Raw genomic sequence first — 22,862 nt, 5'->3', positions numbered from 1 at the left:
AATGATATGTTGTAACTCTGATATAAAAATAGAATTTTATTACTTGATACAATCAACAAAAAATTAAAATATTTCAGAAAACATAAAAATAGCTGCATATCTGATTACTTGTAATCGCAAACTGTATGTCTTATAAATTTTTTTCAAAATAAACTCAAAAAAGGCAGTATATGTGATAATTTCTCTAAAATATGGTAATGTGCTGGTAAATAATTTGGAACGAATAAGCTGGAACAAAGAAAGCAAAATGCATACGGAGTCAAAACAAAGAGCTGAAATATAGAGGGGGATGATCTGATTAAGCAGACTCACACTGTTACATTCACTAATTGAATCACAGCTCCTCCGGCAATGGCGTCTCGGGTTCCGATGATCGTCATTATATTACTCTACTCCATCAACATAATTTACGCTAAAAACAAGTTTGTATTGACACTTGATTCATCTAATTTCACTCAATCTCTCGCCAAACACAACATTTTAGTTGTCGAATTTTACGCTCCTTGGTAATCTTATTTACTTTTGAATACGTGATTACATATGTATCATCTGATCCATCCGTGTTAGTCGATTTCGATGTTTTTTTCGATATACATTGTTGTGCTTATTAACTCACTTAATATTGTTGAATTGTGCGGAACAGTTCTAAATCTAATTTCAAAATGAAATGACCTACTGTTGATAGTTTATGTAAATATCTCCGCAGCTTGTTAGTTTCGATTTGATATTTAGTTGTTAGTTATGGTTTTTAGTTTATTAGTAAATATATAAACCGTGTTTCTAATAAATTGATATTTGATTGTGAAACTTTGATGCATCGCGAATTCTTTACCTAGTTTGAGGTTATGTCAAAGACTACTTTAGAGGAGACTGTTTCAGATTTTGGGCGTTGGACAAAAGGAGACTGATAGAAATTGCTCCTTCATCTTATATGTGTGTGTATGTGTGTTCGTTTTTCAATATTGTATATGAGTATGCATGTAATACGTTAGATTTTACTAGATTTATTGATCACTTAGTTTGGCAAATAGTACGTAACTTTGAAGCATAGTCACTCAGGTCCTAGTGTCCTATTGATGGTATAAGTAATTTTATCTTACGAAAAGCATTTGCAATTGTGATTCCCATGTGTGATTCTGTTGTAAAATTATCTGTTCTAATAAATTTATTACATATTGAAGCGAAATATGTGATTCACATTTGATAACTTTAAATCATGTTAAATGTATGTAATGCAATTTTTTCCATAATGGTTGATAGGTGTGGTCACTGCAAGAAACTGGCTCCTGAGGTAATTGTACTCCGTACCTCTAAGTTGTGTGATAGGAAATTTTCAAACTCACTAGACTATGATGACGTATTTTAGTTTTTTTGGTAAATCTGATAACATTTCAATCTTTTGCAGTACGAGAAGGCTGCAAAAATATTGAGTAGCCATGATCCTCCAGTTGTGCTAGCAAAGGTTGATGCCAATGAGGAGGGAAACAAAGCTTTAGCACGTGCATATCAAATTAAAGGTTTTCCAACGCTTAAAATCATCAGAAATGGAGGGACAATTGTCCAAGATTACAAAGGACCTCGTGAGGCAGATGGCATAGTTACCTATTTAAAGAAACAAAGTGGTCCTGCTTCTACGGAAATAAAGTCCATCGATGATGCTGGCGAGCTTATTGTTGACAACAAAATTGCTGTTGTAAGTGTCTTGATAGTTGTTTCTTTCTTCTCTTCTCACTCTTACTGTTTTGGACCAAAAAAAGATGTATTCATGAATATATTAATCAGGTTGGAATTTTCCCAGAATTCTCTGGAGAGAAGTTTGAAAATTTCACAACTCTTTCTGAAAAGTTGCGGTCAGACTACCAGTTTGGCCATACATTAGAAGCAAAACACTTGCCGCGTGGTGACTCGTCATTGTCTGAACCTACGGTCAGGTTGTTTAAGCCATTTGATGAGCTCGTTGTTGATTTCCAGGTTAAATTATATTTTCTTCTAATAGAATTCTGCCGGCATACTGCTTTATGTGCAATCCGTAGTTTCTTTGCTAGACATGAAGATCTGTCCAAGTCTATGATATAGAATCGTGATTGCAGGATTTCAGTGTTGACACTTTAGAAAAATCGGTTGAAGAAGCAAGTATTCCTATTGTGACTCTATTTAACAAAGACCCGAGCAATTATCCGTTCGTTATAAAATTCTTCAACAGTCCTAATGCGAAGGTTAGTGTTATTACTCTGTTGTTTGTTAAATATGTAAAAAGTTGCTTTGCCAGCAGAGTATGTACACCATCAGTTTTAAACTCGAATATTGTATTTTTACTGTTAAAGAATTTTTGTATGATTTATGTTTGAATATTACCCAAACTACATTTCTTCTTCATGGTGCGGTCAAGATGCTAATTCTTTATCTATCAACCTTATGCTTAAGATTTAAAGCAGCTGTTTTAGGGCCTGGTTGGCTTACCTAAGAAAATTCAAGTGATACTCTGAGTAAATATTCAACTTGGTATATAAGTTATCTTTTTTAGATTTCAGTTGATCATGTTTAGTCTATAAGTTCTTAAAATTAAACTAAACTATGACAAAAAAGTACTAAAAGTTACTTGTGTGAGGATGATATCAATTTTTGTTACTTATAAGTGAATTTTAAGTAATAAGTTGTTATAGGACAACCACTCTATATAAGTTAATTTGGACTTTTAATTTAGTCTCAGACATTTGGTTTCTTTGTCTATCTGTAGTTATGATTTGTTTTACGTTGTTTGGTTTGCACAAATTCAGATGCTTTTTCCAGTTTCTGCTTCATTTGTTTTACAACTTAGTTATTGACATTTAACGTACAGTATTTCATTTTTGTTTTGCTTCAATGCAGCTTGTGCTTTTCTTTCTTTTTTTGTCAAGCAGCTTGTGCATTTCAATATTTATGTTTAGGGCTTAATAGGATGCGTTGTTGCTGTTCCCTATATTTATATGAACCCAAGACTAAATTATCTATGATAAGCGGTCTTGTAGGGTTTGCTGTTTATGAACTTCAGCAGTGATCTTTATGATGCTTTTAAATCAAAACTACACGACGTTGCTCTGCAATTTAAGGGACAGGGAATAATTTTTTTGATGGGAGATGTTGAGACTAGTGCACAAGCTTTTCAGGTTGGGCAAAATTGTTTTTTGGTACCACGTGTGAAAGGTTCTTGTATTCTGATTATGTTTTGGTTCAAATGAACAGATCTATGGTCTTAAAGAGGATCACGTGCCTCTCATCCTTATCCAGACCACTGATGGACAAAAATACCTAAAAACACATGTGGAGCCTGATCAAATTGCGCCATGGGTGAAGGATTACAAGGTTGCTCTAGCTTTATAATGGTTATCTATGTTTGTTTCTAGTTTCTTAGCAGCCTTCACTGGTAATGTAATTTGATAAATCTTTTATTTTAGTAAGACAAAGGTTTGTTATTGATCATTTTCAAAGAGGAAGTGGTATTTGGAGAATAATTTGATTGCAGCTAATTGTAGTTTATAACTGCAGGATGGCAATGTACAGCCATTTATAAAATCAGAGCCTGTGCCCAAGGTCAACAGTGAACCGGTTAAGGTGGTAGTTGGTGACAGCTTTGCGGACATGGTTTCTAAATCTGAAAAAAATGGTCAGGTCTACTATTAGCATACTCATAATTTGTTTTTTGTTGCATATTTTACAAATGTTTCTTTTGTTAAGCAGTTACATACTACTTTTATCAGCTATAAAATGCTTGTTCAAGTACTTACTTGCAGTGTTTTAAATATATCAGATTCCATTTACGGAAACTAAGGAGGAAACTAATTTATTTAATTATGATTCTTTTCCCTTGCATTTTTATCATGCAGAATGACTATTAGTGTTATTAATTACAGAAAATTCTGTGACGAGGATGGTTAAGGTTAAGGTTTTTTTAAAAAAAAACTAATAGTAGCAAGAGCCAACCAAACTATTTGCATTAAAATAATCGAGTGCAACTGAATATAGGACAATGCTGGAGGAAAGAAAGAACCAGAGAATGAGAGGAAGAAAGTGGAAGATAGTCATAGTTTAATTTTGTATTATTTTTTGGTCCTCTTCACTTTTTTTTGCTGTCCACGGTCTACAGTGCTTTGGTGATGTGTTGTTAGGATAGTAACTATAAAAGAAATTAAATTGGTTCTTGCTCGGTGAAGAATAACAGCGAAACCATCTTTACCAGTTTGCTTGTTTGTTCCTTATGACGAAGTCATGTAGCATAACTGTTGAACATCATCTTTATAGGAATGATAGCATAATGCATGAAATAGCATAAAAATAAAAGATTTAGATCATCTTAGTTTTGCATTACAGATAATATCATACAGTATATGATGTATTTCTTGGTAGTTATTTTTTTGAAATTCATAGATCTGATATTTGAGTCTGATTATGCAGTTCTCATTGAATTTTATGCGCCTTGGTGCGGACATTGTAAAAAATTGGCTCCGATTTTGGATGAAGTTGCCCTCTCATTTGGTAATGATGCCGAAATTGTTATTGCAAAGATTGTAAGTTGTCAGCTGTCTTTAATCTGTCAATCTGGTGTTTTTTAAAATGTGGTTTCATATCTAAGTTTGAAACTATTGGTCAGTTCAGATGTTAATTCTATTTTTTGTGCGGGTATATGTGTTACTATGTGCATGCATGTATATTGAGGAAATGCTATTTCACTGAGGTCAATTTTGCATATGGGTGGATCTATGTGAGAGGGGGTCCTGTATTCATACGGATATACCAGTGTTAGTTGTCTAATAGTACTTGCTGTACTGAAGCACTACAATGCTATATTAAGAATTGCACAATTATTGCTATTTTGCAGCGCCCATTCCAAATAGTTACATTAGTGGCTGATACATATATGTACTTCTTTTGTCATGCTATGATATGCCATGAACCTGGAGAACATTATTTAATTGAAGTCATTTGTATATAAGATTCTATACTATATTCTATCCTAGATTATATGTTACATTTGATTTTAAATTTAGATGAGATTCTATGTTAGATACGATATGTTAAGCTTAATTGTTGTTAAATATTGTATATTTAGAAATTAATTCTAATGAAAAATAAAGTGTTATGATGGTGTTCTTCCTTATTTTTTATGTAAGACTGTTTTATAGAGTGCAATTATATATATATATATATGTGTGTGTGTATGTATATTAGCCTAAAACCCGTGCGATGCACGGATTGTTTTTAATATTATATAATTTTATGAATTTAATTTGAAGTGAAAATTTTAAGCTATAAAATTTATTTATTTGAAATTTTAATAATATGATTTGATAATAATTAAAAATATTCACACGGGTGTATAAGTTAGTGATATTTTAGTTTAAAAAGTAATGTAGGGATTGAAATTTATAATTTTATTGATATTTAAAGATGTTTTTATAAAAGATAATTATGTTTAAATTAAAAGCTAAATTTTAGCTCAAATCAATAGTATATGAATTATCTTTAGTCTTTTAATCGACCAAATCCAACTAACTATATTCAGATTTACATTAGTTTAATTTGTGTAATCCCGGATCAATGGTAAAAATTTATGCATCAATGGTAAAAAATTTATGTAAGCCCGGATCAAAGTACATATTATTTTATTTTAGTTGGTCTAATTAGTTTTTTATTGTAATTTTGATTTATAATGAATCAATTGTATAATTTTTTTTAACCTAGATGAGCTATTTTGATTATTTTAGTTTGATGCAATTATACTGCGACAAAGGAATCAACTCTATTTTCATTTTATTAAAATAATACTTATGTTATAGAATTTAAAGAAAACCCGCAATTTATATAAATCCAAACATTGCACACACAAATCAACTATCAAACTTTAATATTTTGGCTATCAGGGTCGGATCCTTGTTATTATCCCACTCTTCTAAACCTATATTAAACCTACCAACGAATTAAATACATTTTAATTTTATTTTAGCCCGGATCAATGATATAATAATCATCTTTAGTTTGAAATATAATTTTGGTTTTAGCGTAGATCAATAATATACATTGTTTTTTTAGCCACATACCCTTTATATCTACCAAATCCAGCTAATTACATCTAGTTTGTTTTAAATTTTATTTTAGCTCAGTGAATATAATTTAATTTTAAATCGAATAATTCATATATTTTATTTTGTTTTAGCATAATGACATTATATCGATCAACGAATTACCTTTAAAATTTTGATTTTGTTTCCAACCCGATTCAATAATATATTTTTCTCGGTTGTATTTATAACTTTGTTTTAGCATGAGGAATCAAATCTTTATTTTAGGTTCAGGCCTGTCATATCAATCAAATCCGGCTAATTATACTTAGTTTTTTGTTTAAATTTATTTTAGTTCGTGATGAATATTATTTTGTTTTAGACCAATTGTTAATATATATTATTTTATTTTAGCCCGATGACATTATACCGACCAAACGGATTTTCTTTCAAATTTTTATTTTATTTGAGCGGGGTCTTTATTATTTTATTTTAGCCCGAACCTGCAAATCCAACCAACTTTATGTTGTTTATTTTTATTTTTTAATTAAGATGGGATCAATAGTATAATTTTGTTTAGCCCGGCCTGTGTGAAATTTATATATTATTTTGTTTAAACCAAATTATAATTATGTTGTGAATATTTATCTATTTCTGAGAGTATTTTATTTTAAATAATATTACTATAATTACGGTGATCAGACCGACTACCGACCAAATTTTCATTGTTTCGTCTTTAATATAATAGTATATATATATATATTCAGGATCACAGATAAATTTTTCTAAGTTACAATGTCACAAATATTTTGTTTAAACACATATTTAATAATAATTAAAATTATGTTGAATACATATAATTTAATTCTTCAATATCATACGGGGTCCACCAATACTAAGTTGGGGTACAAATTTAATATCTCATTTGTTTAGTATAGGGATGTGTTGAAGTGCAATTACATGTTTTTGATTGATTATTGCATAATTCTCAACGATCCTTCTGGAGTTCACTAATTCAATAATACCAAATTAGGGTATACAAATTTGAAATATTATTAATTTCAAATAAGTTTCTTAATCATACCGATGTAAAATTATTTTATATATTTAGATTTAACACAAGTATAAGTATTGTTCAACCAAAGATGGTGTAATCAAGTTATATATATGTTGAACACTCTTTATAAAAACAATTCAATTCTTTGTAAAAAATGTTGCAAACTATTTTTAAAAAAATTGTAGAATTTATGAATATGTTTTCATTATAAATTGATTAAAATTTGAAATTCAATAAAATTTTAAATATTAGTTTAATAAATGATGTTGAATCCAAGTAATATATGTGTTGAACAAAAAAAGTTTGCAAGTTTTAACTTAAGACAGTTTGTACCGAAACTCACCCCTTATATATATATATGTACATGCGGTTTGTAGTTTAAATTTTATTCTTTTTCAGTTTGTTTTGTCTTAATTTCTTAGGTTTCTCATCTAAATAATACATTTCTTTTTCTTTTGCTTTCCAGGATGCTTCCGCGAATGATATACCGAGTAAGACTTTTGACGTCCAAGGTTACCCAACTTTGTACTTTAAGTCTGCAAGTGGAATCATATCACAGTACCAAGGGGACAGGACGAAGAAAGATATACTACGTTTTATTCAAAAGCATCGTGAAACAAATGTTCAGCAAACTCCTGTAAAGGAAGAGCTGTAATAAAGTAGGTAAATTTAAGGTTACATTTTGTTTTCATGTATACATTTAACCATAAAGAAATTTATCTGCATATTGTTTTGTGTTCAATCTAAATATTAATGCTTTTCGGAAAAAGAGAATCTTGAAGAACTTCTAATTACTAATCATACTGAACTAGTTGGAATATGGATCAGGATAAGAGTAGGAGTCACAAAATGAACGAGAGTTTTGGGTTGAAGTTGAGATTTTGGTCTATAAATAAACTACATTTATAGTTAGTTCTTGGTCCTTTTATCCATATTAATAATTTTACTTTCAATTTGTCGTATTCATTTGCGGTTGCTCACTCAACTCGGTGAAATGCTCTCTTCTTGCAAACGTAACATTTTTTTTCAGGATTGACTTACACACCAAGTATTGTAAACTCCATAAATTTGTTCAAGCAAATTTAGGTTGTTGACTATTGAGTGACTCGAGGCGGACACATATGGAAACCATATAGTGTAAGTTGCTGGTTTCTAATGTCTTGGGAAATTTTGAGTTCATAGAGTACTCTTTGGCGCTTGAGAAAAAGATAGATATGACTCGAGTGTTAATTTTAGAGCAAAGCTTGTAAACAGTAATAGTCTAATTAGAATTTCAGACAAAATGGAACTTAAAAAAATGGAAATCAAGTCATTAGTCATCTATATGTGCAAGAAGATGTCTTTGATATTGGACCCATAATTCCACTTTTAGTTAAGCTAATGAGTAGTGGGTAATGAACCATCCTCAATTTATACTACATTCTGTATTGAATTATGCTGTTAATTATTAATGTATTACCTTTCTCTGTTCTTTAAGTTGTTAATAAGATCCTTGGTATATTATTTCTTATTTAATGTTCTAAAAATAATCAGATAATAGTATATGCTTTATATGAGAAGAATACTAAATAGAATTGTAAATAAATTCCTGGCATGGATAAGATCTAATGTATTAGATTAGGAATGTTTCTAATCAACAATAAAAACTGTATGAGCTACCTCTAAAACATGTTATGAATTATGAAAACTCTGTATAGGATATGTCAAGGTTGTAGTAATAAAACCATATTTCCTGGGATATTGAATATGGGATGATATTGACTAATCCTGATCCTTGCAGAATACCAAGTCAAATACCGTAAGTTCACCATTGTAAATCACGGAATATATAAGTTATAGTATATGATCAAATCTAAACTACTTGTGTTTATATCCTTTGATGATTTTCCTCTTATACATGTAGGGTACCGAAAGAAGCAGAGACCAGGACATAACTTTGTGGATCATAATTTTTGGCAGCTTTTGCACTAAACAAAGTCCAACAATAGGAGGGAAAGGGATTGATCTCTTCATCTTGACTGGTATGTTGAATTGGCACCAAGTAGGAAGCCTGCCCTTCTACTAATTGACCACTATTATTTGTATGTATTGTCAAATTAATGCACCACCAGTAGTGATTTTTAGCAATGACATGGCTTAGTTCACCATGCAACAATTTTGTGGCCTTGAGACTATTTTCAGTCAAGATTCAGGGCTTGTTTATTTTCAGCAATTGGGGTGATACAGATTGTTAGTGGTCTGAATTCGTACTTCTTTACATTGAATTGAGTTTTCCTCACGTTTACACAATAATAAGTTGCTGTAGACGTAATTTTTTCACATGAATAAAACATTCAAATTTGTTTAGATCTCTTTATGTTATATATTGTGATATGAAAAAAACAATAAATTTGGCTTGGTCTTGCTTGGAAATCCCTTTTCTCTAGATCACTGTTGCCTTATCATTATCATAACTCAAACTGAAAATACAAGCTGTAGGTTTAAAGTTAAATAAGCAAAGATGACGAGGAGACGAAATTGAAATAGATAGTAAACATAGGAATAACATACATAGTACTGAGGTTTACAAACAAACTCCCGCAAGTAAGAGAGGAATTATGATAAACTAAAGCAGCATTAACATAAATATCTATCGGTACAGTCCTCACAAGTCTCCCACTCATACTTATCGTCACCGTTCTTTTGAGTTGTGGTTGAGCATGCTAGCTTGCATATCTATATATGTCGATGAAGATATAGGTGCCAGATAGATAGATAGATAGATAGATAAGGTAGATAAGGGACAAGTTGGGCAGATCTGCAACTGCAAGTTTTGGTAGATTCACTTCTAAGTTCTAAGCAGTTGACATTTCTCTGTCTTTGATCTCTCTTTGTTTTCCCCAGTCATGCAGCCTGAGGTGCAACTCAGCAGCAGCAACCAAGAAATGAAGAGACTGACTCGGGGTCAAGATATTAATCACCCCTTTTAAAGTCCTCAGTCTCAAATCATCTGCCCTCTTAAGTACTCTCTCTAACCCTTCTTCCTTTTGCCTCAAAACCAACTCAACTTTCTCCCCGTTGTCATCCAACTCGTGAGTCAACTCCACCATATCCGAGTCAGCCATGTTTCCCTGCTGCTTTGCCATCTTTTCACTGATCTCCCTCTCCTCCATAGTGGTCCTCCTCTGCAAACTGTCAACCTGGTCAATCTGACTTGCGTTGAGATCAGCCAGATCACCAGTAGCGAGTCCCAAAGCCACATTAAGTATGCGTTCCTGGAGCTGCAACCCGGATTTTGAGTAGAGGAGGTGCGTAGCCATGGTAGGCCTCCAGCCTCCAATCCAGAAGAAAGCCTGTTCCAGAGGGGTGGTCCAGGTGGGAGAGAGCATTAAGATAACATCTTGTTTGGCACAGTGTGACTTGATTCGATAGTACTCCTCATAGTGATCAACCACACGTTTGACAAGATCACGTAAATAACTAGTATTCTGATTCTGTTGTGGTGATTATGATGCTGCGACAAGATCATCGAGATGTTGTTTTTGTTGGGCAGTCCATCTCTCGTAAAAATCTTCAAAGTTGCTAACGCTATCAGTAGGCATAATTAATGTACTAGCGTGAGGAGGTTAATAAAGCCAGAGATATAGGTTTTTAGCTGAGATGAGGTTATGAGCAAGCTATCCCAAGTGAATCTTTATATAGGCCAAGGGATGTTCAAGCAAATATCAGATATGGTCTCTGATAACGTAAGCATTTTTGGACGATAGTATGCTTGCCTTGAATGCATGAGCAAGACATTATAATATATTAGAGTTCTGATATGAAGTATAGTTAATATAAAGAGAGAAACACAGAACTTGGAGATTCAGAATATATAGACTCGGGGAGATGAAATATTATTAGACTTCTACGGGTTAATACATGACATTATAAGTTAGTAGTAATTGGTTTCACAATCCACTTGATACCAGATATTTACGAGAGATTCATGAACCAATAATACTACCAAAACAAGGAGAAATCTGTGTGCTGTTTCTTGAATGTTTGGGAAAACTTGGGTCAGGGTGGGCCTGAACTTGGCCGGGCCACTTACCAGCAATCAATTAATGCTAAAAAGCTCTCGTGCGATAGCGGTTAATATTTATATATTTTTATTTTTAATTTATATAATTTTATTAAAATTTTATATAAATAATTAAATACTAAATAATGATTATATAATTATAATTTTATTGTGTATAATTTTAAATTAAGTCCAAATAGTACATGATTGATGAGATCTTATTCACAAATAATGTAAATATTTGTTGTTGGTGAGATTCGAATAAAACTTATATATATCTAAAATTACAAATTATATCCCATTTCGGTTATTATAGTATAGAGTCTTGCATAATTGCAAGTTTCGTCTTGTTTATATAACAAGGTACGAGAGATATTTTTCAATTTTAAAATTATATTGAATCTGAAACAGAGATGGGAACATCAGCAACTAGTTTGGAGGACTTATACGCACGACTTAATCTGGAGGAAGAAGATGAGGGAGGGGTCATCATTGCAGAGGGAGAAATACAACCAGTCAAGAACACGTATGTTTTGGTGGGACGTTTTCTAACTGATAAGAATATAAACTTTAATGCGATGCAAAATGTCCTTGCGTCGCTATGGAGGCCACATGAAGGAATGGAAGTTCATGATCTTGGGGGACATCGCTTTTCTTTTATTTTCTATCATATATTGGATATGCAAAAGGTGTTAGAGGGAGGGTCTTGGACGTTTGAACAGAATATGTTAGTATATCACAAACTCAAGGCCGGTGATGATGCATATCTGGTGAAGTTAAATACTATAGACATCTGGGTCCAAGTCTATGATTTACCAAAGGGGCTTATGTCCGATAAGTATTTTCAAGCATTGGTAATTTTGTTGGCAAGTTCGTCTCATCAGATCTTACAAATCTTACGGGTGGTTGGAAATTGTATGCACGTATTCGAGTCACGATGGATTTGGAGAAGCCACTCAAGAGGAGGATGAAGATTAAAAGAGAAGGCAGAGAATGGAGCTGGGTTAACTTTAAGTATGAAAGGCTAAGTACATTATGTTTTGTTTGTGGAATGTTGGAGCACTTTGATCGAGACTGTGGAATCGTATATGACAATCCGGAGAAAGAAATTATTAGATCTTATGGCATATGGTTACGGGCACTATCAAAAAATATGAAGAGTCAAAATTTAGGAGCGAAGTAGCTAAGAAATGGCGTTGATAGTAGTACTTCGGGTGCAAGAGATGGATGGAAATCTGCCCAGCCAACCACCGTACACGGCAAGGATAAGGTGAGAGAAAATTTCATGGAGGTAGATGGGCGAATCATCGAAAATTTAGGAGAGGATGGGGGAATTAGAGTTATGACACGGAATCAGGAGAGTGATTTAAGGAACCAGGATAATTCAAATTTGAAGGATGCAAATTTCGGGGGGAATTTGAATAAAAAGGAAACAGTTGTCTTAGATCCAAAGATAAGACGTGTTGAAAATTTGGATATTGTGGAGGAAATTATGGAAACTGGTGCTGGGCCTATAGTAAGACATGGGCCAAAAAAACGTGAAAGAGGCGGGTCATGTGTTGCAGGCCCGCCCAGAACAATGAGTTGTATAGCATGGAACTGTCGTGGTTTGGGCCAACCACGTACATTTAGATTTCTTAAGGAGATCAATAAACAGATACATCCCAGTTTTATTTTTCTGTCAGAAATATTAACAAATAAAAAGAAAATCAAAGCAATATGTAAGTCTATAGGTTTTGCTGGATGTTGGGTAGTAGATGCTCATGGTCACAGTGGCGGTTTAGCACTACTTTGGAAAACTGAAGGAGGTTGTAAGGTTAGGGAATGAAATAACCATTATATTGATTTCGAAGTTGAGAACCAGCAAGTTGGGAGATGGCGATACACTGGTTTCTATGGGTGCCCTGAAAAAAATCGTCGCCATGAGTCATGGGGATTAATTCAATGCTTATGAAAAAAATATGACTTACCATGGTGCATTATAGGAGATTTTAATGATCTAATGTCCTCTAATGAAAAGCGGGGAGGAAGAGATCATCCTCGTGATTGTCTCGTGGGTTTCACTGAAACAGTAAGGGCATGTGGGTTGAATGATTTGGGGTATGTAGGCGAAAAATTCACGTGGGAGAAATCTAGAGGGAAAAACAACTGGGTGCAAGAAAGGCTTGATCGAGGATTAGCTACTAAAACATGGTGTGAACTATTTCCGTTAGCTGAGGTTAGAGTCCTGGAAGTTACAATATCAGATCATCTACCGTTGAACTTGCAGTTAAACAAAAAGGTGTACGTCCCTCGAAGTAAACGGTTTAAGTTCGAAAATATGAATTAAAGAGAAGGATTGTGTGGAGATACTTAAAAAAGTTGGGAGTACACGGCTGGTAGTGAGTTGGTGGAAAAGGTAAACTATTGTTCTCTTAAATTAGAGGAGTGGGGAGGTGGGGTGAATCAGGAGTACAAGAGGAAGCTTGTGGAATGTAAAATCAAGCTAAGAAAACTCAGGTGACGTTGGGATCAAACTGGTATCCAATGTTATAATGAGGTGAGATGAGAGTACTTAAATTTACTGGAGAAGCAAGAGACGTATTGGAAATAACGTGCGAAGCAGTTTTGGTTACAAGAAGGTGATCAAAACACTAGTTTCTTTCACATATTTGCTTCAGCCATGAAACGAAATAATTGTCTGCAACGTATCAAAGATGTTAATGGTAATTGGAAGTAGAGCCCAAGTGAAATTCAAAAGGTTGTGACTGACTATTTTTCTGAACTGTTTAAACCCTCTAACTGAAATGGCAGGCTGTCCGATACAGAAGTAGTAGCCCAAATTACAGATGACGAGAATGATAAGTTGATGGCAGAAATTACTCCAGAAGAGGTAAAAAAGCAGTATTTTCGATACACCCTAATAAATCTTCGGGACCAGATGGATTTAACCCGGGATTTTTCCAATACTTTTGGAGTATAGTTGGTGGAGATGTGGTGAAATTTTGTCAGACATACATGAATACTGGAGAGCTCCTTGATGGCATAAATCGAACTATTATCTGCCTGATACCAAAATTTAAACAACCACAAATAATGCAAGAACTTCGCCCTATTTCACTGTGTAATGTATTGGTTAGAATCTTATCGAAAGTTCTGACGAATAGACTAAAACCATGTATTAGGTCGGTGATTTCAGATAGACATAGTGCATTTTTAGAGGGTAGACTGTTAACAGATTACGCGTTGATTGCGTTTGAAGTTAACCATTATATGAAACGTCTATCTCAAGGAAGAAGTGGAGTGGTTGGACTAAAGATTGATATCTCAAAGGCTTATGATAGGTTGGAATGGGGATTTATACGAAATATGTTGAAAAAATTTGGTTTTATGGAGAGGTGGTGTAGTAGAGTAATGAGGTTTGTTGAAACAGTATATTATAGTTTTCTTCAAAATGGTGAGGTGTTTGGAGAGGTTGTACCACAAAGAGGAGTGCACCAGGGTGATCCGATATCACCATACATATACATTTTATGTGCAGAGGGGATTAGTTCTATAATTAGGCGTAATGAGGATGTTGGACTGATCCATGGCTGTGCTATAGCTCGAGGGGGCACCACAAATATCCCATCTTTTGTTTGCCGATGAATGCTACTTTTTCTTTAGAGCAATGTCAGCAGAGGCAATTGTTATGAAAAGGATCCTTGATAGATATGAAAATATTTCTGGACAAATGGTTAATTATTCGAAGTCAGCAGTTACTTTTTCTAAGAATACTAGTGAAGAAAACATGAGAGCAGTATGTGATCAATTGGGGGTTAAAGAAACTCGAAATCCAGGTACGTACTTGGGAATGTCTATGTATATAGGTCGGAGGAAGACTGCATTATTTTCGGGTCTGGTGGATAAAGTTGAGCAAAAAAAATACATACTTGGCAGAACCAAACCTTGTCCAAAGCAGGAAATGTAACACTATTGAAGACGGGTACCCAGGAAATTCCAAATTTCTGGATGAATATGTTGTTAATTCCTGCTGCAGTTTGTGAGGGTTTAGAAAGAAGGATGAACAATTTCTGGTGGGGGAATGGCAGGTCGGGAAAAGGAGTTAAGTGGATGTCTTGGGACAAAATGTGTGAGGTAAAGGAAGCAGGTGGTTTGGGGTTTAAAAAGTTAAGAACCTTTAATATCTCTATGCTAGCAAAACAGGCATGACTGCTTGTTACCAATGCAAATCCTTTAGTGACAAGCATAATGCGTGCAAGGTACTTTCCAAATTCTAATTTTCTGGATGCTAAAATTTGGTGCGAATCCGAGCTACGTTTGGCGAAGTATACTAGCAGCACAAGATGCGGTTCGAGCTGGGTATAGAAGAAGAATATGAGATGGGGAGAGTACAAGAATATGGCAAGTTCCATGGTTGCCTTGTATAAATGATGAATCTCACAACTGAAATGCCAGAAGCGTTAAAAGATGCGAAAGTTTGCAATTTATTTGATGATAGTCTGCAGGGCTGGGATGAAGATGTTTTAAAGGATATTTGTAATGAAAGGGATAGGGAGTTGATAAAACAGATCCTTATTCCAAGAAGAGTCAGAGAAGACTCTTGGTTTTGGCTGTTAGAAGAGAAGGGAGATTTTACAGTGCGAAGTTGTTATAAAAGGCTTCGAGGTGAACAACATTGCCCAGACAGAATTTTTTGGAAGAAGATTTGGGGTTTAGCACTCCCAGGTAAGGTAAATAATTTTTATGGCGTGTGTGCAGAAATTGCTCGCCTACTGATGCTGCATTACTAGGGAGACATGTTGATGTTAGCCCTATTTGTTCTTGGTGTCATTCGCAAGTTGAAGATGATATGTACATACTTTTTAGATGTTGATTTGTTAAAGATCTGTGGGCGGAAATTGGTTTCAGTCAGTTGGTCTCAGACTATGCAGATAATATAGTCTGTTAAATCGAGTGTTTCAGCTAGGAACTAAAGAACAACTGGTCATGATGGGTCTCTTGTGCTGGAATTTATGGTAGAGAAAGAATACATGGGTGTGGAATCGAGTGAACTTGTCAGTCTTTGGAATTAAATCTAAAGCATGTCATATGTTGGCAGAGTGGAATCGAGCAAAGGAACTGAGTGCTAGGAAAGTGACACAACAAGAATGTGGCAATCGGGTATGGTGTAAACCCAGTACATGATGGATAAATATTAACACAGATGCAGCTTGTCTGGTAGGATCTAATCGTGTAGAATTTGGCTGTGTTGTGAGAGATGAAAGGGGTAGATTTGTTCGATCCAAGACCAATGTCTTTACGCAGCAAATGCAACCACGGGAAGCAGAAGCTATGGGACTGAAAGAGGCTCTTTCTTGGGTTAAAGAGTGGAGACATAACACGTGTGTTTTTGAATGCGATGCAAAGCTCTTGGTCGACGCGGTCAACGGAGGTGCAGGAAAATCTTACTTTGACACAATTGTTGATGATTGTCGGGATATACTTAAACACTTTGAAGAAATGATGTTACTTTTGTTTATAGATCTGCGAATACTGTAGCTCATATGTTAGCTAGGGCTGCATATTCTATGTCAGATTCTCGGGAATGGTTATCAACTGCTCCTGAATTCATTTCTTGTAATCTTATTTCGGAAGGAATCTAATATATGCAAGAAAAAACTTATATATATCTTTATAAATAATAATAAAAATATTTATTGTTAACGGAATTCAAACCTAATAACTTATATGTATCTTTATAAATAATAATATAAATATTTGTTGTTAACGAGATTCGAACCCAAGAACTTGTGGAGTGTATTTTTTTAGTATTTGGATCTAACGACTCTGATTATTTGATGAAGAAGATTCGACGGTTATGATGAAAAGAGATAACCAAAATGAGGGGTTAACCAAATTACAAATTATACTTAATTCCGGTTATTATAATATAGTATAGATGTGTCATGTTTTGACTAATAAATGGTCAAATTGTTTAAATTTTGACCGCAAATTATACTTAATATATAATTAAATAAATTTCAAAACTTATATATATAAATTTGTCTTAATTATCCGTTAAAATATGGTTAACTTGACGATATAATAGTAAAGGAGTATGCATAATAAGAGAGAAGGGAGTATGTGATTTATTAAAGGCTTAATTATAACTTAACCCTTAAAGTGTTACACGATGGACACATAAACCCCTCAACAAAAAAGTTATACGTTTTAACCCTTCAACTATGAGATTTGTACACTTTAACCATTTTCTTAATTTTTTTACCGAAATCACCCTCAATGGCTATAATGTTCGCATTGTATACTTCAAGGGCAACATTGTTTGTAAATCATTTTCTTGTCCCTTTTTATTTATCAAATAATAATATTTTTTAAAAAATTGAATTGTGTATTATATATTGATTAAATATTTATATTTTTGAAACTAATTAATATGATAAACAATATTATAATATTATGATAAACTTATTAAAGAGTTAAAGTGTACAAAACTAATAGTTGAGGGGCAAAAATATACAAAACTCGTAGTTAAAGGGCAAAAGAATACAACTGTGAGGGTAATATTGGAAAATATTTTAGCAAAAGGCTTGAAGTGTACAAAACCTATAGTTAAGGGGTTAAAATATACAACTTTTTTATTTAGGGGTTCATGTGTATAATGTGTTATACTTTAAGGGCGAGATTATAAGCCTTTATTAAATGGCAAAAAGGTGAGTAATATATGTATCTCGGCATGTGTCTTGCGTTCTTAGGTTGTTGCGCACAAACTATTTTTCCGTTCTCTTCTCTTGCGATTTTCTAGAATTCTTACTTCGTTTATATTTTGGGAGTAACGCGAAAATGTAGAAAGCCCAATGGTTATAACTTATAATGAAGTGAATCAGTGAAAAGCAGTGAACTGAATATTCCTGAACTGTTAAGTTGGAGTTTGAACATTTAGTGCCCGTTTGGTAAATTTCTCGGATTTTTCCTTAATTTCTGAATTTTTCAGATTTCCAGCCCTTTTTCGACCAGGATCCTAGTCGAAATTTCGACTTGGATCCTAGTCGAAATAGGGGTCAGCCTTGCCATCCTGGTCGAAGGAATTCGACTAGGATTCACGACCTGGAATTCGACCAGGATCCTAGTCGAAAATTCGACCTGGATCTAGGTCGAAAATTCCCCCACCCTCCTTTTTTATTTTTATTTTTATTTTTATTTTATTTTTTTTCAGCTTCTGGTCTTGAGCCTATCGACTAGGATTTCGACCAGGATTCTAGTCGATATTTCGACCTGAATCCTGTTCGAAAATTCTCTGGTTTTCTTGCTTCCTGGTCGAAGGATTTCGACTAGGATCCACGACCTGGAATTCAACCAGGATCCTAGTCGAACTTCGACCTGGGTTTATTCGACCTTATTCCTGGTCGAAGTTTCGACCTCAATTCAGTCCCGTTATTCCAGCTATTTGCGGGTGTCTGCTCTAAAGATTTCGGGTAGGATTCACGACCTGGATTTCGACCTGGATTCTAGTCTTTATTACCCGTTATTTTCGGGTGTCTGCTCGAAAGATTTCCGGCAGGATTCACGACCTGGATTTCGACCTGGATTATAGTCTTTTTCTACCCTTCTCCATTGGGCCTTACATCTTTTAGAGCTACAATTGAATTTTCCAAATCCTAATTGGATTTGGGCCTGGCCTTTTTTATTGGGCCTTATTAAATTTTACTGAGCCTCTATTATTGGGCTTTTCCAAATCTTATTGGGCCTTTTCAAATCTTATTGGGCCTCTTTTATTGGGCTTTTTCAAATTTTATTGGGCTTTACCAAATATTACTGGGCCTCTTTATTGATCTGGGCTTAATACACCCTGTTTAGAATGCTCTAGAATTCCTAGGAATATTATGGAATATTCCTTTTTCTGGGCGTTTTCCTATGGGCCATTGTCCTTAATGGGCTTTCGTCCCTTCAACTTCCTTTTCCTCTTATATAAAGGAATGAGGAAAGGCTACTACTCCTCACCTTCTCATTTCTAAGTTTTCTTCTTTCTCCTCCTGCTAAGATTCTCAGAGCAATAACAGCAAGTCGGAGCTCAAAGCCTTTTTCAGGAGTGCTTCTTCAGGTAAAATTCCTCCCTTTGCTTTTCGTGTCTATTTTTCCATTGTGTGCCATTTTAAGATTGCCTGTTTACGTGCCCCTTTCTTTTTTCAGATGGCTGACAAAAAAATGACCCGCTTGGCCAAGATGAACGTGGCTAGAAAGTCCAACGAATTTCCCATTCGATCGAGGTATACTTCCTTAATCGACATGATCAACACTCGAGGGGACGAGTACCCGTCTGATACGCATCTGGACGCGCACGATCATATTAGTGCTTTACGGGATCCCAAGGAGCTGGAAAAGTTGAGCAGCTGCTTTAAAATGAAGGAGCCTTTTAAGCTGGTTCTTGCGGGTCCGGCCGACAGGGCCTGCCAGTGGAAAAAGGACGCACTATGCGTCTACAGGGATACTCTAAGGGCAGGTATCAGACTCCCTTTTCATCCGTTTATTCCCTTGTTACTGGCTGATGTGGGCATCAGCCCTTGCCAACTCCCCCCTAATTCTTGGAGGCTGATTCTGTGCTATCTGTCACAATGCGCCAAACACAATATCCCCACATCTGTTGCTGTCTTCAGAAAGATTTTTCAGTTCAAGAACAGCCCTGATAAAAGTCCGGGTTGGGTTTCTATAAATCAGCGCCCCACTATCCCCCATATCGTGAATGGGAAGTCCATCCCTAACAACAACTTGGGGTGGAAGAAAGATTTTTTGTTCATTATTTGGGAAGGTGGAGATTGGGGCTCCCTGTTTTGATCATCCTTTGGGCTGGCCGTAGACGGGAGCCCAAATGATATAACTTTGTCTGAGGAGGAGGCTAGAGCTTTCAACCTCCTTACGCAAGACAACGGTACTTCCCATTCTTGGGACCTTATCCGGGAGACCGTCCTGGTAGAACGCGGCCTCTCGCCCGTTCATAAGAAAAGTAAGTTCCCTTTCTTACCTCCTTTATTTCCTGCATTTTTTATTCTATTGATTTTCAACTGACTTCGTTTGTTGCAGTGGCTGAGAAGATTGAGGAGGCTACCAAGCCTAAGGACCTGGAGACAACCAGGATGAAGAGGGCTGGGAAGGTCTTTAAAGACCCTCGACTTGGTGACCGCTTCCCTGAGTTCCTCCTTCAGGCAACGGAGCCAAGCGAGGAAGGCCCCAGCCAAGTTTTGCGCACCAAGCAGAGGCCAGGGGCCTATTTTCAACCTGCTTGGGGGATCCGGGGCAAGGACTCAATCGTGGGCAGCACGGCGCTGTCCAAGGAATGGTCTAAGCATTCCATCTCCCCGGTGGACTATCAAGATTTTGTCCTTCAACAGGACTTAGTGGGGAATGAGCTATTTGAAGCCCAGGCTCTGGCGACGGTACGTCCTTTACCTACGCCCTTCATACTTATCTTTCCATGTTTCTTTTCTAAACTTTTGCTGTTTTTCTTGCAGGCTAACGCCCATTTCCAAGGGGCAATTCACCAAGCTAAGGCTTGGAAGGTTGGCCTGGAAGATGCCAACAAGAAGTTGGAGGAGGCCAGCCAAAAAAGAGAGGCCCTTGAAGCTCAACTGGCCTCTTCCACTTCTGACCTGGAAACAGCCCGGGCCGAAAATGTTATTCTGAAGGCGCAGAAGGACAAATCTTTTGATGGCTGGATGGACACCCAGGAATTCAAAGACTTGATGGTGGAGCATGATGCCCTTCTTCACCCGGTTAGCTACAAAGAGGGCTGGGATGCTGCTGTGGAGGCCATCCAGGATGATTTTCCAGAGGTCCTCGAGCAGTCCTCCTTTCCTTGCCCTGTGCGAGTTTCAGAGCTTGGAGGTGTTACTGAGAAGCTTGCTGATATGATCAAGGACGGAGAGGAGGAAGATTCTTCCGAAGAGGAGTTTGAGCCTGTCACTAAGAAGGCCAGGGTGGAAGAGCCTCCAAGAGCAGCGCCTCAACAACCAGCATCTCCCGCAGAGGGAACCTCTACAGGGACTTCGTAGGGGACGACCGAGACGTCCGAAGGAACGACTGAGACATCCGAGGAGACTTCGGATAGTGGTTCTGAGGAATCTCAGCCTTCCAAGGCCTAAGTTTTTTTATATATCTTCTTTTTGAACTTCATTCATATCAGAACTTGTTACCCTTCGGGATTATATTTCATATGTTGCTTTTCTTGCCTCTTTCTATTTTAACTTTACAATCTTAATATGCATTTGAACTTTAAACATCCTTAGATTGAAATAATTTCAAACTCTTTAATATGAAGTCTGGTTTTCCAAAACCTTACACAGCATGGGTTCGACCCTAATCAACAATAACTAGACAATGTAAATTCTACTGAAATATAAAATTCTACGCAAGCAAAGCTTCAAGGTGCTTCTAAACCTACTTGTCACAATGACAAGTGAGAATAGTACTTCGCCTATCTTACACGTAGTAAATCTTCAGGTTTTGTGCGTGCCAGGTTCTCGGGACTTCAAAACCATCCATAGTCTCCAGCTTGTAGGTTCCTCTACCCCGAACGCTCTTGACTCTGTACGGCCCTTCCCAATTCGGGGCAAGCTTTCCTTTCTGTCCGACACCAGAAGCCTCTATTTTTCTCAAGACTAGGTCACCTTGTTTGAAAAACCTCTCTTTAACCCTTTGGTTGTAGTAGAATGAAGCCTTTTTCTGATATTCTACTATCTTTGTATGTGCTTTATCTCGCACTTCATCGATTAAATCCAGGGCTAACCTCTGCCCTTCCTCATTTTCTTCTGCATTGAAAGCCTGAATCCTTGGAGAGGAATGTGATATCTCTACTGGAACTACTGCTTCTGCCCCATATACCAACATGAAGGGAGTTGCTCCTGTCGTGACTCTACAGGTAGTCCTGTAGGCCCATAATATTAGAAGTATTTCATCCACCCAATTATTTCTTGACTTCTCGATCCTCTTCTTTAGTCCATCCAGGATTATCCGATTTGCTACCTCTGCTTGCCCATTGGCTTGCGGGTGAGCCACAGAGGTGAATAGTAACTCAATTTTATTTTCTTCAGAATACTTCTTGAATTCCTCATTGTTGAATTGTGTTCCATTGTCAGTGACGAGGATACGGGGAATTCCATATCGGCACATAATGTTTTCCCACAGGAATTGTGCAACCTGCTTAGTTGTGATTTTGGCCAAGGGTTTGGCTTCGATCCACTTGGTGAAATAATCAATGGCTACAATCAGAAACTTCCTTTGTGCCGTGGCCATAGGAAAAGGCCCTAGAATATCCATCCCCCACATAGCAAAGGGAATAGGCGAGTTGATAGAGGTCATCATCTCGGGGGGTTGTCTAACAACTGGTGCATGCTTCTGACAAAGATCACACTTCTTCACATATTCTTTGGCATCAGCCATCATTTCTGGCCAATAGAAGCCTAAACGGGTTATCTTATGAGCCAAGGCCCTGCCCCCCAAGTGTTGCCCACAAATACCTTCATACACTTCCTCAAGAGCCAAGCGTGCCTCGTTGGGCCTGAGACACCTCAAGTAAGGAACCACGAAAGATCTCTTATACAGAATTCCATCTATCAAGGAGTACCTTAGTGCTCGAATAGTTAACTTCCGTGCCTTAGTTGCATCGCTTGGCAACCAACCAGTCTGAATGTGAGCCTTGATGGGATCAATCCATGACGTCCCCAAGCCTATGGGCGCCACAAGCTTAACATCTATG

The 22,862-nt window shown here is 36.1% G+C and overlaps 3 protein-coding genes across 6 annotated transcripts; 2 read left to right on the top strand and 1 right to left on the bottom strand.

Annotated features, from left to right (window-relative positions):
- Positions 1-175: 175 nt before the first annotated feature.
- Positions 176-9,440, top strand: LOC141712890 (protein disulfide-isomerase-like). Of its 4 annotated transcripts, XR_012571715.1 has the most exons (12): positions 181-506; positions 1,261-1,291; positions 1,406-1,693; positions 1,783-1,971; positions 2,091-2,216; positions 3,009-3,146; positions 3,223-3,342; positions 3,526-3,643; positions 4,432-4,544; positions 7,559-7,751; positions 8,123-8,229; positions 8,996-9,440. XR_012571715.1 is itself a non-coding variant. In XM_074516008.1 (11 exons), the coding sequence occupies exons 1-10, from the start codon at positions 352-354 to the stop codon at positions 7,745-7,747; spliced, it is 1,467 nt and encodes a 488-aa protein (XP_074372109.1). In that variant the 5' UTR covers positions 180-351; the 3' UTR covers positions 7,748-7,755; positions 8,996-9,440. The 4 variants fall into 4 exon arrangements, 3 of the variants coding, with proteins under 3 accessions (XP_074372110.1, XP_074372109.1, XP_074372108.1); XM_074516008.1 differs by lacking the exon at positions 8,123-8,229 and having other exon boundaries at positions 180-506; positions 7,559-7,755; XM_074516007.1 differs by lacking the exon at positions 8,123-8,229 and having other exon boundaries at positions 183-506.
- Positions 9,441-9,593: 153 nt separating this feature from the next.
- Positions 9,594-10,961, bottom strand: LOC141712891 (protein DELAY OF GERMINATION 1-like). The gene has a single exon (XM_074516010.1). The coding sequence runs from the start codon at positions 10,458-10,460 to the stop codon at positions 9,927-9,929; it is 534 nt and encodes a 177-aa protein (XP_074372111.1). The 5' UTR covers positions 10,461-10,961; the 3' UTR covers positions 9,594-9,926.
- A 4,585-nt stretch (positions 10,962-15,546) lies between these two features.
- Positions 15,547-21,322, top strand: LOC141714670 (uncharacterized). The gene is made up of 4 exons (XM_074518175.1): positions 15,547-15,841; positions 16,320-16,547; positions 20,192-20,544; positions 20,620-21,322. Exons 1-4 carry the CDS (start codon positions 15,547-15,549, stop codon positions 21,157-21,159), a joined length of 1,416 nt encoding a protein of 471 aa, XP_074374276.1. The 3' UTR covers positions 21,160-21,322.
- Positions 21,323-22,862: the final 1,540 nt, after the last annotated feature.

Source organism: Apium graveolens, chromosome 3 (genome assembly GCF_009905375.1).
Source record: "Apium graveolens cultivar Ventura chromosome 3, ASM990537v1, whole genome shotgun sequence".
Lineage (NCBI taxonomy): Eukaryota > Viridiplantae > Streptophyta > Magnoliopsida > Apiales > Apiaceae > Apium > Apium graveolens.
The sequence above is the reverse complement of the archived record's forward strand: the minus strand, read 5'-3'. Positions and strand labels throughout refer to the sequence as shown.

Excerpts from the sequence above, each read along its gene's own strand:
- LOC141712890 (XM_074516008.1), top strand. The coding sequence starts at position 352 with ATGGCGTCTCGGGTTCCGATGATCGTCATTATATTACTCTACTCCATC. Across the intron at positions 1,292-1,405 it reads GCAAGAAACTGGCTCCTGAG|TACGAGAAGGCTGCAAAAAT; the intron begins GTAATTGTACTC and ends AATCTTTTGCAG. Across the intron at positions 2,217-3,008 it reads TCAACAGTCCTAATGCGAAG|GGTTTGCTGTTTATGAACTT; the intron begins GTTAGTGTTATT and ends GCGGTCTTGTAG.
- LOC141714670 (XM_074518175.1), top strand. The coding sequence starts at position 15,547 with ATGAATCTCACAACTGAAATGCCAGAAGCGTTAAAAGATGCGAAAGTT. Across the intron at positions 15,842-16,319 it reads TTGGGGTTTAGCACTCCCAG|ATGCAGCTTGTCTGGTAGGA; the intron begins GTAAGGTAAATA and ends ATATTAACACAG. Across the intron at positions 20,545-20,619 it reads AAGCCCAGGCTCTGGCGACG|GCTAACGCCCATTTCCAAGG; the intron begins GTACGTCCTTTA and ends TTTTTCTTGCAG.
- LOC141712891 (XM_074516010.1), bottom strand. The coding sequence starts at position 10,460 with ATGCTCTCTCCCACCTGGACCACCCCTCTGGAACAGGCTTTCTTCTGG.